Genomic DNA, 17,356 nt, shown 5'->3' with positions numbered 1-17,356 from the left:
TTGTAGATTCTTGTCCCCTAGCCCCCTTCTTCTATTGCACCTTACCCTTAGAAATATCAATTCCTGCAAGATATAGAAAGAAAAAAAGCATTGTCCCTTATTGCCCAGTCTATTACTACTTCATTGTCATCTCCATAACAATTTTCCCCCATTTGCCATGAAATCTCCTCTCTGGGTCCCTGCCTTCCTTGTCTTCTGAGCATCAGTTTTCCCAGGATCCTTGATTTCTCCCTTTCCTGAAACAAGATACTATCCATGGAGGCAAAGACTGTTCTTAGAGATCTCCCTAAGTACTCAAACCCTGAAGATTATACCCATTGTAAGATCACAATTTTGGCTGGTAGGGGAGAAGTGCTGAGTGGATACATTAGGGATTTAGTTTTCTCTGTTGACCAGGTGGTTACCTTCTTTGGGTTTTTGCATCTTAGAACATGGAGACAGCTGAAATTGATTTGTATCTTGTACATAATTCCTATTTTAGAGAAGTTTAGCACTTCATGCTTAGCGCAGCACATGGCACATAGTAGGCACTTAATATATCTTTACTGGTTGATCAGAGTTTGAGAGGTTGTGACAAAGTTTCAAGTCCTTGCTGACACAGAGTTTTCCTACTGTCTTTTAAAGTAGCTTTAACAACCTGTGGAGATTACAGAAATTAGAAGCTAGCAATTAGGAAAGAGGAAATCAGTGGGTTTTGTTCTAAACTTTTGAGTGAGGCTTCCCCTTGTGTCCTCCTTAAGGGGCCTAGGAAATAATGTTTTAGTTCGTATGAAGTAGTATCTAATTTATATTCAAATACAGCATGAGGTTGTCTCCATATTTACAGGTTGTAAAGTTTTCAGAAATATTTTAGCTCTTCAGATAAAAAGCAACTTAATACAAAGGTGGGAATGTGCTATGAGAAACATACAACTTGCACATTCTGAGCATGGATGCAGAGAAACAGAGCTGGATTCTTTGAGGACTCATCCACAAAGTAAGGGAAATAGGGTAGGGGGGAAATGACCTATGGACTATCTCGTATATTCATTCTTTCCCACCCCTAACTGACACTCTCAACCAAACCTCAATTTTAGGTGTTGTGAAAGGGATAATGGGGAAATTTGCCCAAGGAGGGATATTCTATCACATCTCTAAAAAAAACCAAAACAACAACAACAAAAACAACAAAACACTTATACATGGGATATTTAGGCTAGGTACAAACTAAAAAATCCCATGATGCCTTAAAACCTTTTTTTTTTTAATTGCAAACATTTTCAACAGTATTTGCTGCCTCCCAGGAATCCAAAAGTCATTGAGAAAATAATTAATTGACTTCATCTCATTTTAATACAGGTTGGAAAATAGTAACTTTAAAAACATGCATCGCAGACACACGACCCTCCGGGAGAAGGGAAGGAGACAGGCTATCCGAGGCCCAGCCTACATGTTTAATGAGAAGGGGACAAGTTTGACCATGGAGGAAGAACGCTTTTTGGACTCTGCTGAGTATGGTAACATTCCAGTGGTCAGGAAGATGCTTGAGGAATCCAAAACACTAAACTTTAACTGTGTTGACTATATGGGACAAAATGCCCTGCAGCTAGCAGTGGGAAATGAGCACCTAGAAGTCACAGAACTGTTGCTGAAAAAGGAAAATCTGGCCAGAGTTGGTGATGCACTCTTGTTGGCCATCAGCAAAGGCTATGTGCGGATTGTTGAGGCAATACTGAACCACCCAGCCTTTGCCCAGGGGCAGCGACTGACCCTCAGTCCCCTGGAACAGGAGCTACGGGATGATGATTTTTATGCCTATGACGAAGATGGAACCCGCTTCTCTCATGACATCACCCCCATCATTCTGGCTGCCCACTGCCAGGAGTATGAAATTGTACACATCCTCCTTCTTAAAGGGGCCCGTATAGAAAGGCCCCATGACTATTTCTGCAAGTGTAACGAATGTGCTGAAAAGCAGAGAAAAGACTCCTTCAGCCACTCAAGATCCAGAATGAATGCATATAAAGGATTAGCCAGCGCTGCCTACTTATCTCTGTCCAGTGAAGATCCTGTCCACACTGCCTTAGAGCTAAGCAATGAGTTAGCCAGACTGGCCAACATTGAGACCGAATTTAAGGTAATCCTATAAAACTCTATCATTTCTGTCCAATTGTCTGAAGGTTCTTTTCCAGGTGTATCCAGTATTCAAAGGAGCTGCCTATAGTGCAGAAACTCAGTTGAACATGGCATTGTGGCTGAACAGCTAAAGAAGGTCAAATGATTTCTTTTTACTTGTCTGAAAAGTATACTGAACAGTCAGAAAGTCTCCACAACAAAGCCAATCAAACCTGACAAGTTTCTGTCTCATGTGTCAGAGAGACAATGTGGCAGAGTTGTTTTCCACACATATAACCTCGTTCGAGGTTCCAGAGAGAATACAGGAATGCATTCTTGCCTGCACAAAGCTTCCATTATAGTTGTAAAGATAAACTTGATCAACAAGGATTAAGTGCCTTCTATGTGCCAGGCAAAACTAAAATAATCCCTGTCCTAAAGGAAATTACCTAAAGTAGTAAAGGTATAGCACTTTGAGGTTTTCAAAGTTCTTTACATATATTATCTCATTTTATCTACACAATAAACCTGGAAGGTAAATGCTATTATCATCCCATTTTGTAGTTGAGGATACTGAGGCAGGTAACAGTTAAGTGACTTTCCCAAGGATCACACAACTAGTGAGTGTCTGAGGTTAGATTTGAACTTAGATCTTTCTCACTCCATATCTGGTGCTCTATTTACTGTGCCCCCTATATAACTTGTATTCATACATATATACAAAATAGATACATTTGGGAAAGGAAGACACTAGTTATTGGGAGAAAGGCTGTCACAAAGTAATATGTGGTTAAGCATCAAATGAGTGCTACATAAAAGTCCTAATGGAGAATAAGAAGGGATTTCTGTAGGTTGAAATTGTCAGGAAAGGCTTTCTGGGGGAGGTGAGAATTGAGATGGACTTGGAAGGTTGTAAGAGGTAGCAGGCAAAGGGAGGGAATTCTGGGGAGACAGGAAATAGCATAAAGCAAAATAGGAATCATTATTATATGAGGGAGGCCAGTGTACAGTGAGCAGACCAGTGTGTGTGGGGTTGAGGGAACATACCTGTTCAGTGGAAAGCAGATAAGATACCTCATCTATGTATCCCTCATATAGCCTAACACCAGGCCTTAATATAGTGGATGCTTATCAAATGTTCAGTCATTTGATTAGAATGATGTCTATTTGTCCATCTATTTCTGTCTTAGGAAACACTTTTACCTAAAACATCTAAGTAATCTAAGGGAAAAATGTTCTTTGGACTGATTTTTCTGGATAATTATCACAATTATACATTTCAATTTGTCTAATTAATCGAGATAGATTTTGTCTAATACAAATGAAACAATACTAAACCTAAAATTAGGACCGCATATGGGCTGCTCATCTCCTTTAATGAAAATTTGAAATTCTATGTGTTTAAGAGACATAGAAGATCTAGAATTGTAAATTATGTAGAACTCTAAGATCATAGATTTAGAGAGAGAAGATCTCTCCAAGCTCATCTAGTCTCATCCCTTCATATTAATGAGAATATAGTTATGGAAAGAAAAGGATGCCTGAGGGCCATAGAGAATTGGTAATACTTTTAGCCTTTAAAAGATACCTTTCAACATTACAGTCTTAGTTTAGAATAAGAATGGTAAAATCAGCCCTGGGTGCCACATTTTTGGAAGGACAGTGATATGTCCAGGGGACAACAATCAAGATAATGAAGGATATTGATTCCATGCCATGTAAGAATCAGCTGAAGGAACAAGGGATGTTTAATGTAAAGAAGGAAAGACAGTTAGCATAAGACTGAGCTATCTGTCTTCAATTATTTGAACTTTTTTATGCAAAATGTGGATTAGAGGTATTCTGCTTTGTTTTAGGCACAATAACTAGAAGATGTATAGTAGCAATTTCAGAATTTATTTAAAGAAAAAGTTGCTAAGAATTAGAGCTATACTAAAATGGAATAGGCTGCCTGAAGAGGTAGTGGATTTTCCTTCACTGAAGGTCCTTGAGCAGAAGACTGAAGGACCACTTCTCAGGTAAATTGTAAAGACAATTATTGTTTAGGTATGAGTTGTTCTAAATGGCCTCTGAGCTTCTTACGGACTCCGAAATTTGATAATTTTATGATTTTTGATTCTATCAAATTTATGTATTTTCTAGCAGTTCCTTTTGTTTGAAATGGGTTTTTTCAGATTACAGACAAAGACATAAGATAAATGTTGGTGGGTTCCTTTAGGAATTTATTACTGATTTTCTTTATCATTGTGTGTGTAGTCTTAACACTATAAATCTTTTCTTTTTTTTGTTGGGGGTTAAGAGAACATCTTATTGGAAGAGAGGTCAAGCAGTAATGAAAGAGTGAAGATTGAGGAGATGTGTTCTGAAATGTATTCAATGAGTACGTTCAGCAAAACCATAGAACTACTTCTTGGTGTATTGCATAATTTAGCAAGTATCGTTAATTGTTTAACAAGATATCATTGTAAATGTCATCAATCATCTTCCATGCTTTCTAAATTGAAAGATTCATTAGTCATTCATTATGGAAATGACTGCTCTTCTCAGCTAAGCAGCATCATCCATGAGAGTTTTTTGTTTTATTTTGTTTTGTTTTTTAGTGATGCAGACTACAAACTTCATTTGAGTTAATATGCAGTACAGCCACTGTTAAGGTCCCTAATAAATTTTAGTTAAATACTTGCTAGTGATCCTTTTTTTTGTTCCTTTGCTTGTCTGAAAATTGTGCAGCTGTTCAAGTGTTAACTCCAGTATTTCTTGATTCATCTTGGATTTAACTCTTCTGTCTGCCAAAAATTACTTAACGGTTTGACAGTCATCAAAGGGTTACTTCTGAAAAGGTAGTATGTTCACCTACTGATATAAGGGATTTTTGCCTCTGTGGTTTGTGATCTTTGGTAACTATTGATTGAAGAGACGTTCTCTTTGACTGGAAACTGGATGAGTGTGCTTCAGGGATATGAAATGTAGCTATAGCATCCTGCAACAATGGGCTAGAATGGAAATGTCCAGAATAACCAATTTGGAAATATTTCTCCAGGTGAGACTTCCAGATTCCTTTAATCTCAAAAGGCTAAGGAAGCTGGCCACCATTAATACTCTACATGAATCATTCAGTCAAAATCCAATAAATACTGTATGTTTGGACCTGTGCTAGGTGCCATGGAGTCAAGTCAAGTCAATATGCATTCATTAAGTGCTTACTATGTAGTAGGTACTGTATTAAGTACTAGGTATGCAAAGAAGAGGGGGAGGGAGTCCTTGAACTCAAGAGTCTCTCAGTCTAATGGGGGAGATAATATGCAAATTATTATGTACAAACAATAAATATGGGATAAATTCTAAGTAATTTCAGAGAAAAAGACTAAAGAAGACTGAGAAAGGTTTCTTACAAAGGGTGGGAATTTAACTGAAGCCAAAAGATAGAAATAAGGAGGGAGAGAGTTCCAGGCTTGAGGATAGCCAGTGAAAGTGCCTGGAATAAGCAGGGGACATGGAGTGTTTTATGTGAGGAATAATAAAGAAGCCATTGTCACTGGATTACAGACTATGCAGGGGTGGGAGTGAGGAGCAAGGTGTAAGAAGACAGAAAAGGTAAAAGTAGGGGAGCAAGTTATGAATGACTTTAAATACCAATCCAAAGATTTTATATTTGATTCTGGAGTTGATAGTAAGCCAGTGGGATTTAGGGAGATCAATCTGATAGCTGAGTTGAGGATGGATTAGAGTAGGGACTGAATTGAGGCAAGGAAATCAACCAGCAGGCTATTATAACAGTACAAGCATGAGGTAAGGATAGTTTATACCAGGTGGTAGAAATGCCAGAGGAGAGAAAGAGGTGTATATGAGTGACGTTACAAAGGTAAAGATGACAGGATTTGGAAAGTGATTGGATATGGGTGGAATGAGATAGTGAGAAGTCAAGGATGATACCCAAGTTGTGAGCCTAGTTGACTAGTAGAATGGTGGTATCCTTGACAATAATAGGGAAGTCTGGAAGAGAGGAGGATTTGGAGAGAAAGATAACAATTTCAGTTTTGGATATAATTGAATTTAAAATGTCTTTTAGAGCTCCATTTTGAGATGTCCAATAAGCATTCGGAGATGTGACTGGAGATTAGCATAGATGTGGTAAAATTCAAGAACATTACACTGAGTTAGGAGTCCAATTCCTATTTCTGCTATTTATTTGCTATGTCACCTTAGGTAAATAACTTTGCTTTCCAAACCTCAATTTCTGATTACATGATCTCCAAGGTCTTTACCAGCTCTGTATGCTATGATTCTATCATATGTGAGACACTATGAGGTCCAATAAAAATGCAAGGGAACCTCAAAGAGCTTACAATGTAGCTAGAGGGGAAAAAAAAAAACCTAACACATAGAACAATTGGAGAACAAGTGTCAAAAAATGTCACAATCTCTAATTAGATTGCAAACTCCTTGAGTGTGGGGCAGTTTTTTTTCCTTTCTTCCCCATCTCCCATGCCTATCACAAAGCCTCATACGCAGGAATTGTTAAGAAGTATTAATTGATGGATTAGTAAGAACAGTGGCTCGGAGGAGAACAAAGTTTGGTGAATGTGAGCTGGAAAAGCCAGAGATGTTTCAGACAGAGATGTCTGTGACTAAGCCAAAATGTTGTGGGAAAGTAAGGAATTACTTAATTTCAATTAATCTAAAACACCTGCTATTGAAGACACAATGGACTATTAAAATTTCTCTCTACACTGCGTTTTGCTGCACAAATTATTCATATCATTTCTTCATCTTACTGAGTTCATTCTTTGGGCAGACAATTATTAAGTGCCTACTTAGTGTCACAATCTCAGTGAGTAATTGAGGATACAAGACAAAATCCTTCCAGTCTTTGACCTTCCAAGTCCTTAACTCCTGAGGGTTTCTTTTTCATTAATATACATTGTTTTTCTATGGACACATTCAACAGTCATTCTTCCCTAAAGCTCAGTGTCTAGACAAGAGTGATGAAAAAGTTTCTTAGTAATTGGAATAGTGTCTGGGGATGGAGAGAAGGAAAGACAATATTCTGGAGTAAAGATTAATGGTACTGGAAGAGAGAAGGAAGCAGGAGTAGGGAAGCAGAGATCCTTCCTTACCTTCTTAAGACCTGCCTGCTTGGATTTTGTTCTCAGGACAGCAAACTGTGAAAATTCAAGTATATACTAATCAATATACTAGTACATACTAATTAATATTTTGTTCTACTTCAAAACAAATAAGCCTTATATCAAGAATCTGGAGATAATATTGGAGATAATAGATAGTGTCTTGTACTTTGGGAATTCAGGGTGTAAAGATTATTTTAAAGGATTCTTAGAATATAGTGTTGAGAAGAGGAAGAAGCAAGCCAAAGATTCAATTGTAACCCTGTTTTAGAACATTAATGATTCCTGTTTATGAATGGAATGTTAACCAAACATTTTATGAAAAATGGATTATGAATTATGTATTGATGTTTGTGCTGCTATTTATAATTTCCCACAAAGTAATTCAAGGCCCAAAATGCCACAGATTAAAAATGCAAATAATGATAAATCAGCACAATTTGCCACCTGCTATGTCCTCTAGTTAGATCCTATTGTAAGATGTAGAAATATTTTAATGTCACTAGTAATATGCTTACAAACTTATCAAAAACCAAGAGGGTTATGAGGACATAGAGTGAATTTTAATTTCCTATACATGATACTTGAAAGGCAATAGAACAGGAATCTTGGAAGTCTTTCTCCCCTGAGTATTCATAAATTAAACCTAGGGGATATTTCAGCTACTATTGTCTAGGATTCTATAGATGTATTCTGTGTCCATAAAGTTGCTTATTGGAATGCTGTTTAAAGAGAATGTTACATCAATCCATAAATTACCAGTGTTGGAGTTAGGAAGACATGGGTTCAAGTCCTATTTCTGGTACATACTAGTTATGTGACTATGGCTGTTGGGAGGTATAATGGATAAATAACTAGACCTAGAAGCAAGAAAACTTGAGTTCAAATCCAGCCTCAGACTTTTACTAGCTGTGTGACTCTGCCTCAGTTTTATTAGGGATAATAATAGCACCTATTTCCTAGGATTATTGTGAGGACAAAATAAGATAATATTCATAAAGTGCTTAGCATCATGCCTGGAATATTAATAAATGTTTATTTCCTTCTTGCCATGGACTTAACTAATCAATGCCTCCAGGTAATTCTCTAAGACTACAGAAAAATTACCAATTTGCATTTGTCAAAGGAGTTTTCACACTGGAGTTCCACATGCCACTGAAATCAAAAGACTTAAAATACCCTCCACCTTTTGAAAAATTCACAAAGCACAAAGCCAGAACTTTCAACTATAGGCAGCTGTCATGGGATGTGGTTGGAAGAACACTGGATTTGGACACCCTGAGTTCATATCCTCGCTCTGTCACTTGCTATTTGGGGCAAGCCCATTCTCCCTTCTGGACCTCAACTGATGCCTCTGTAAAATGATGAGTTTGTCCTATCTGGCTTTTATGATTCTTCCAATTCTGACATTCCACGTCACCCTATTAACATGGGGCCAGGGTGAGTGTGCAAGGATCTACCATGCATCCAGGATATTCTTGCCAGACTAGTGTGCTAGTTCACCCTAGCCTCAAATGTTCCAGATTGCTCAATAACCTCTTTCCTTTTTTCTTTGAAAAATAAAAAACTTGTTTAAATTAAAGATTAATACCTTAGGAGCCACTTCTTTCATTTTCATCTTAGCTAGTGGCATAAAGAAATTCCTCTTTGATATGCAGGGATGGCTTAAAAACAGTTTCCCTAAACATTAGTATTTCCTGAATTCATTGATGGTTTGGGTAGTCTAAAAAAGTATCTTAAAAAATATTAGCACAAAAAATAATAGTCCCAAGGGATTTACTTCAAAGTCACCCACAGTGATCTTGTGAAAAGGACAGATGGTATATCTTGAATCATTCTGTTTGGGGATCTCCTTGGTCTGAAACTGAGGACAGAACCTAGAGAATGGGGAAAGATTATAGTTCCAACAGTAAAAAAAAAAAAAATGGTGACTGAATTGTGACTGCCCTTTGACGTTGTATGTGCTGAGTAATCAGAGCTCTTGGCTCCTGCCCACAACTCTGTTTAGAGGCTTAGGTAAGTACCCAGGATTAAGGCCAATAAATGAGAGCCCCAGAGATCTACTGTCACTCAGGAGAATGACACAAATGGATGTTGGATTCTCAATTTTCAGTCTTTTGCTTCTCTTTTCATTTTAGCTAAAAGTCTGGTCAAACTTTTTCACTGGGACATTAGACTGGCATTGTTAGGTGCATAGTGTCAAGGATGTTCTTCTGTTGGAAGAAATTTTCTTTGGCCAGAGTCCTCTGAAAACTATAAAGTCAGGTCATTGCATATCTCATATTTCCATTTAAGTGTCATCATGGTGTCTGGTAGCTGTATTATTATTTTTCTTTTTGGAAGAAATCATTTAGTATCCACTTATCTTTATAGAATATGAAACTAATTAGATATAAATTTATAGCAATTTACATTTAAAAATGAACTTCTACAGCCTGTGGATATTCATTTTCCACAATGTTTGAGACTAAAAGAGCCTTACTTATTGGGGAAAATTCTCTGGATTACAATTCTCAAAAGTCTTTGAATGCCCATTGAAGCTCATTGAATGGTGAGCCTACTTGTGTACAATGTAACTGGATGAAGACTACTCCCTGCATGGGAAGTTTGTTTTTGTGCGGTATGTTATACTTTTTAAAAGAACTACAACAGTCTCCCAAGAGTTGACAAGCAGCACAGATAGTGGCAGTGGGGAGAGATATGGAAGAAAATATAGATGTCATGGACCTCACCATGGAATTTTGAAACTCTGGTTTCAAACTCTTAGCATCTGGTTCTCAAATCAGCTCTCTAGAATGTTGCACCAAGAGAAGTCAACATTCTCTACTTGCCATGTTGAGCAAAGTCAAGACTTTCTAGACTACCATGCCGGGACAGAAATGGAAGTGACTGAGTAGAGCATCCTCAGACTCTAATCTTCAGCAATGGTACCATGAGGATCTGATGCTGTCCCACTCATCCTCTCTCTTGGAAAACAGAGTAACTAATTAAAGAAGTTTCTACAACTCCCCTGGAAGTCCATGAAGTAGTGGTCATTTGGTGTGAGTAAAGAGAAAATATAGCAATAAAATGATCGTGGTTTGACATGAAGTTACATTTGGGAGGGCCATTTCTGCTACCAATGCCTTCCTTCTCACAAGATATTCATTACCCACTAAAAACAAAACAAATAAAAACCTACCCATGCTAAGAGCACTCTACCAAATTAGAGTCTGATATGGGTTCATGTCCAACCTTCTGGGAAGCATAGCCCAAAGGATTTTCCCCTAGTAAGGAAGATTCTCCAGGCCACAAGTATTGTGGGAAAAGGAGCATCTGGGAATGTCTTCTACATCCTAGTAACTCATCAATTAGAAAAAAAATGCTTTTAGTCCTTGAAAATCACAATGTTTACATAAAGACATCAATTAGAACACACCTTAAACTTTAGTCACATGTAGAACAATACTCACATACTTTATTTGGGCAGATATGGGTAATTACCTCAAATACTCAGTACTTATACAGTAATATAGTACATAGAATCCACTCTAAGATTACATACAGTAAATCAGACATAAAGGTCATGTGCAGAAATATAGTGTATAAAAGCTGTGGCAGAGTACACACGGTAGACTAAATATTTAGACAATATGTAATATACCACATGCTTGGGGTTACATACCAAATGAACATTACATACACTCAATCAAGAGGTATCATCTGACTACATCTGACTCCTATCCCATTACTTTTGGGGTATCATAGGTCATCCTGCTTACTGATCATAGAGTTCCATCATTTCAGAAGTGTGACATGTTGTCAGTTTAGCATCACTATCCTTAAACCCATTAGTCAATAGTCCCAGTACTGAACTTGTGAATAGTCCAGGTTAGCTGTTGCTCTTTCCAAGACCCAGTGATCCAGGTCCTTTAGTTTGCCTTCATTCCCTTGGGATCTCCTTGCCTGGGATAGTAGACAGTAAATGGATGGTTTATAGATTCAGTCCTTCCCCTTTATTTTAGCAGAGTACCTCTCGGTCCAGGGTAGTCTAGGCAAGTATCTCTGACTCTTCAGAGAGAGCCAATTTACAATTTCCTCTTCATCTGATCATAATCTGGATTCTCTCTATGTAAGTTATCTTCATCTGATCATAATCTGGATTCTCTCTATGTAAGTTATCATAAAGCTCTAACAGTCCACCAATCCTTCTCCAAGCCAGTTGAGCCATGCAACACTCCATTGATCTAACTTTTCTAAGGGCAACAGGAAGTCTTTCTATTTTTGCAAAGGGGTAACAGAAATATGCTCAAAAGATTATCCATAAAGTTTCTACTAATTTGCAATTCCACTAAAAAAGGCCAAAAATATGTATTGGGAGAGGCATATAAATAGTGCCATGGATGACTGGGGGTGGGGGACTGTTGTTTAAAGAGGCCACCTTCCCCTTCCCTATAAGAAGATAGCAGGATTATGGTATAGTTGAAAATCCCAAGGACTTCTTTAACTCCCTCTGTTTTTATTTTCTTCATTATATGTCAAAACTGCATGCAGGGCAAACAAGACTCAAACTTCCCCAATAACTACATGAAAGTTCCAACCCAGTGTCTTGAAGGCCACTAAGCTGTCATAACCACCACTTCTCCCCATCAAAAACATTACAACAATTTTCAGGAAGACTCCCACTTTTGAGTCCGTTTTCCCATTCTGTCATGACCCTGTTCTTACAGGGCCCTGTGATTATAACTGACAGAGACTTTAGAGACAATTTCATCTTACTCCATTATTTCATAGCTTCTACCTTTGTAACATCTCTCATATATACCTCCTTTTCTACTCTCACAGTGCCATTTCCCTGGTTTAGGAGCTTATCACCTCAGACCTGCACTATTGCAATAGCCTACTGGGTGGCATCTCTGTCTCAAAACTCACCCCATTCCAATCCATTCTTTGCCAGGCTATCAAAATAAGCTTCCTGAAGTGTAGGTTGGGTCTTCACTCCAGTATTCCATCCAACCAACTCTACTGATTCCTCATAACCTCTAGGATCAAATACTTGGCTTTTAAAGACCTTCACAGCATAGCACCTTCTCACTTTTCCAGGCTTCTTATACCTTGCTCCCTTTCATGTACTTTATGATTTAGTGACCCTGGCCTTCTTGTTGTTCCTCAGACATGACACACCACGACCTAACTCTATGCATTTTCACAGGCTTTCTCCTGTTTCATGCCTGAAACTCTCTCCTTCTACATCTCTGCCTCCCAGCTTCCTTGTCCTCTTTCAAGTCTCTCATAAAGTCTTATCTTCTACAAGAAGTCTTTCCTAATCCCCCTTAATGATTGTCCCCTCTTTTTGGAACTACCCCCAGTTTTTTTCCTGTGTATAATCTAGTTTGTACATAGTTATACACATGTTGTGTACTTCATTAAACTATGAGCAGGGACTGCTCTTTACCTTTCTTTGAATCCTCAGTGCTAAGCACATGGATAGTGTGTAATAAACGCTACTTACATGACTGACTAATGAACCTAAAACTCTTGACAAACAATAATAATAATAATAACACAATTTTCCAAAAAAAGTGGGTATAGTTCCCTTTCCATTGCCAATCTAATATAAATTCTAGGGGATTTCCATCATGGCCAGCAAGTTTCCCATGTCTAGCATCCATATCTCTTTGGAAAACGAAAAGGGCATGACATACGGATTTGGAACAATGAAAGTAGGGAAAGTGCAGGAAACGTAAAATGAGCGCAGGTCTAAGATACTACTGGCACACATTTCAATGTTGCCGTGGGTTCATACTCTCATCAATGTGAGCACTCTCTCCACTAGGGCAGTTTGCAACCCACCCATGTCTTCTCATCCTGCTATTTTTGTTAATATCTTTTCATAAATTCTCTGTACAGGATTAGCCTAACATACTAGAGACCTTCCTCTGTGTCTTTTAATATTTGACAAGATAGACTAGTGGAAAGACCTGTAAAAGACCAGGTCAAAGTACCTGGATTCAAATCCTGGTGCTATCACTTACATGAGTTTGGGCAAGTCATTTAAGCATCAGTTTCCACTGTGGAATGAGAGGGCTGAATTATATGACCTAGAAGGTCCCTTCCAGCTATGTATCTATTATCCTAAGATCCTACTGAATGCCTCAGGCAATCTACCTATTTTCATATTCCTCTGGATGTCAGGGATAAGAACTCATAAGCTGAAAAGATTGAGGAGCACAGAAGGGGTGAGGGAAAGAAAATGTGCAGAGCATTACAGCTGCTGAATATGGAAAAGGAAGATTCTTTTTGACAAATATCAGTGAGAAAGATTTATCACCACATACAAACAATTGGGAGAAAGTCATTTCCTATACAAGTGTAGCTATCTGGCTCAAATATCAGAGATAGTGAGAAAAAATGAAAGGGAGTTCTTAGAGGATATTAGGAGATGAATAACAGTTTAAATTAAATCAAATGGAAATATAGAGATGCTTGTTGAAAAATATTACAATATGGTCTAAATGAATAATAACAGCACAATGATGTGGCATTAGCAAAGAATGCTGTGCATAGGATAAACAAGGAGATGAAATTTTTAAATGTTTCAATGAAAACCAGCATGAGTTCAAATGTGGGGATGGAGCCCTTAAGTTCTAATACTCATAATATATCAAAACTGGAATAGACCTTAAAGATAATATAATCAAAACCAGAAAGAGCCTTGGAGATCAGCTAAATCAGCCCAATTATTTTTTTTTATTTTATTAATGGAGAAACTGAGAATTTAAGAGGAAATTATTTACCTAAGGTCATATAGCTAGATAAGGATGGGACTCAGAATGTTACCAGGTCATTGAATCATAGAATCTCAGCAATGGAATTTACCTTACAGATAGTTGAAAAGGTCTAGAGGTTTGGCATGCTCGAATGGACCCCCCCAAGATCACCGTGCCGGGCCCTGCCTGAAAGAATTCGACTCAAATCTTCTTCCAGCCAGAGAAAAAGTTTATTAGAGATAAAACATATAGGCCAGACTCCTAAGGAACCCAAACATTAGTAACACCTGGGCGGGCATGAGAGTCTCAGCCTTTTGGGCATGAGAAATTCTCAGCATCTGAATGGGGCCCAGGGTGGATCTTAAATACTCTAAAGTAACTTTGGGTGGCCAGAGGAAGGGGGTGGTGGTTGGAAAAAGGGTCTCGGTGAGAATTCCATTTGGAAGGTCTGAGAGATTAAATAAACAATGGGAATAGATAATGAAGGGAACTGGAAGGTAGAAGTTTGCTTTCAAAGGGAGATAAAGAGAGTAGATAAAGAACCTAAAAGTTTAAGGTTTTTCTGGGACCCATAGACAAATGGGAGCCAGGTTGTTTTTAGGGCTAAGGGCAAAGGTGCATCTGAATAAGATCAAAAGGCAAGGCTAAGGCTTTGGAAGGGAGATTAGGGGAGTCTCTAAGGAATCTAAAAGTTTAAGGGTCTTCTGGGGTCTGTAAACAAATGGGAGCCAAATTCCTTTTGGCGAAAAAGGCAAAGGTCTGGGCTTCTGAAACTGAATGATAACCCCATCATAGTGATCCTCTATTCCTGTGTGTGTGTGGGGGGGGGGTGTGTTCACTGAGGGTGTATTTCAAAGGAAAATGTCAGCCCAACCTACTCTGAGTTTTCCTACAGAAATGAAGAATTACATTTAACGGTAATAATATTTTTCCCAGTTCTCCTATTGCCAAATTCTCCTTCTCTGTCTTCCCAATCCAAATCAGATGGTCCCCAAGATCTTGTCTTTGGCCCTCCTTACTGTGCCCTCTCCCTTGATCATCTCATTCACTCAAATTATGTCACTTATCATCTCTATATGCATGTCTCCCAAGTCCAATATCTCTAGTCTTGACTTGTCTCCTGTGCTTCAGAGCTGTAATCTATAGCTACATTTGAAGGAGCTGTGCTAAAGCCAGCTCATCTTGTCTCAAGAGAGATGATTGTTAAATTTTCAATATGAACATTTATACCTCAGAAACTGGTAAATTTAAAAAATCAGCATGATGTACATTGTCTAAGCCTAAAAAAGTGATGGGAAAATGTCAATAATGAATATTAAACTGAGAAGTGTGTTGTGCATATTTTTTTCTTTTTCTAGAGAGCTGGTGGTTAAAATATTTACCAGCACTCCTGTCTAGAGAACATCTTCACTTGGATGTCCCACCAGCACCTCAAACTCAACATGTCAAGAACAACCTTGTTTGTTTTTTTTCCCAACCCTAATTTTCCTTTTGATATCATTATTTCTGTCAGTAGTACAATCATTCATCTAGATTTCCAAGTTTGAAATCACATCTGCAGAGACTTTAATTAGCCTCACCTAGATGACTTTAACATACACTTTCTCATAGCTCCAAATTATTCTTCACACCCCACTCCAACTAGTCTTCTGTATCTATGCTATTTTTAGTTCAAAAATTTTAATTGTCTCTCAATTAAAAATACTGAGAAAATCTAAATCTTTTCCTGGCATTCAAGGTCTTCTATAATCTGGGATTTCTCCTCCATCTTCCTTTAATTCCCTGGCCTTATTATTATGCCTTTCTACAATTTTGCCAAATTGAACTATTCTTAGTTCTCTGAATGCATAATTTATTTTCCTACTTGTGTGCCTTTGTTCTATTTCCTATGTAAAAGAAAGAGCTCAGTTCAGCCTAAAGAGCACTGACTCTAGAGTGATAGGATCTGGGTTTGAATCTCTCCTTTGACTTATCTGACTATCCTTGGGCAGGTCATTTGACCTCCCTGGGTCTCAGTTTTCCATTGGTAGAATGAAAGAATTGAAATAGATATCCTCCAAGGACCCTCCCAGTCTAGATCAGTGATCCTGTAATTGCTGCCCTTCTTTGTTCCTTGAATTCCTACCAATCCTTTAAAGCTATCTCAAGTTTCATCTCCTCTAGAAAACCTTTCTATGATTCTATCAGCCAGTAATTATCCTTTCATCTTGGGACTTCACTTGGTACTATTCTTATGTATGGATTGTATTAATCTATTTAATTCCACATCCCCCCACCAGATTCTAAGTTCCTGGGGGGAAATGTTTGTTACATAACTGAATTTACGAATGGAGGGCAAGACTGTCCTGCTAAACTTTATATCTCTACCATTACTTTAAACAATACTTTGAATGCAGTTAAGTGCTTAGTAGGTATTTGTTAGGCTAAATGGAATCAAACAAATATTTATTTTGTAACTATTGTATTCAAGAACATCTGCTAAGCACTGGACACAATCCAAAATCTTGAAAAGAAGTTTCTGGGCTAACATGTTATAAGTTTGCTTTAGTTTTTGAAAGTGTGAGCTTTTTGATGGCCACAAAAGGTCTTTTGAAACTTGTAAACAGGTTAGCATATTTGTGAGTAATAGATTCAGAAATTGTGGCTTATGTCTTTTTCTTCTGAAGGACAGTTAGGTGGCACAGTGGATAGAATGCCAGGCCTGGAGTCAAGAAGACTCATCTCCCAGAATTCAAATCTGACCTTAGACAAGGTCAGCTGTGTGACCTTGGGCAAGTCACTTACCCCTGTTTGCCTTAGTTTCTTCATCTGGAAAAGGAATGTCAAACCACTTTATTATCTTTGCCAAGAAAACACCAGATGGGGTCACACAGAGTTAGACAGGGCAAAACAAATTCAAACTTTTTCTTCTTTGCCTTTCTTCTTACTCATATCAAGCAAGCTCCCTGGTACTGATGGTGTTCAGGTAGAGGACAAAATTTCCTGGTCAGTGATGCTATTGAGGAGATTCCTGACCCAGGTAAGAATAATTTACATATTATCAGGCATGTCAGCTATGTATTTTTGTTTGCAGAACAATTTTTTTTCTTTATTAATAGTTATTACATGGAAGACCTTTTTTGGGGCAAGAAAGGAAGAGTACAAAAAAAGTATCAATAAGGAGAATATAATTTAAAAACATTCAAAGCAATTGGTTCTTAGCTTCCTTTTGAAAATAGAAACAGATTGTTAATGCTAAGCCATTCCAGAAGGCTGTTCTATATCATCAAAACAGCCCTCTATAGGATGCTATCTGGTGTCACAATTCTCTGGCAGCCTCACTACCAAGAGACAGACCCAAGTGGGATTGTTAGAAGCATACCTTTGATGACTCTCTATTAATGTTAC

General features: G+C 37.9%; 1 protein-coding gene across 1 annotated transcript in view; it reads left to right on the top strand.

The window, feature by feature from the left end:
- The first annotated feature begins 932 nt into the window (after positions 1-932).
- The window catches only part of TRPC7 (transient receptor potential cation channel subfamily C member 7), a 248,500-nt gene continuing 232,076 nt past the window's right edge, over positions 933-17,356 (top strand). The window contains exons 1-2 of the mRNA XM_027849142.1: positions 933-976; positions 1,339-2,116. Of these exons, the coding sequence (XP_027704943.1) occupies positions 933-976; positions 1,339-2,116 (822 nt within the window). The remainder of the gene's footprint in view (positions 977-1,338; positions 2,117-17,356) is intronic.

Source organism: Vombatus ursinus, unplaced genomic scaffold (assembly GCF_900497805.2).
Source record: "Vombatus ursinus unplaced genomic scaffold, bare-nosed wombat genome assembly UNPS02007284.1, whole genome shotgun sequence".
NCBI lineage: Eukaryota > Metazoa > Chordata > Mammalia > Diprotodontia > Vombatidae > Vombatus > Vombatus ursinus.
Note: the sequence above shows the minus strand (reverse complement) of the source record. Positions and strands in the feature narration are given on the sequence as shown.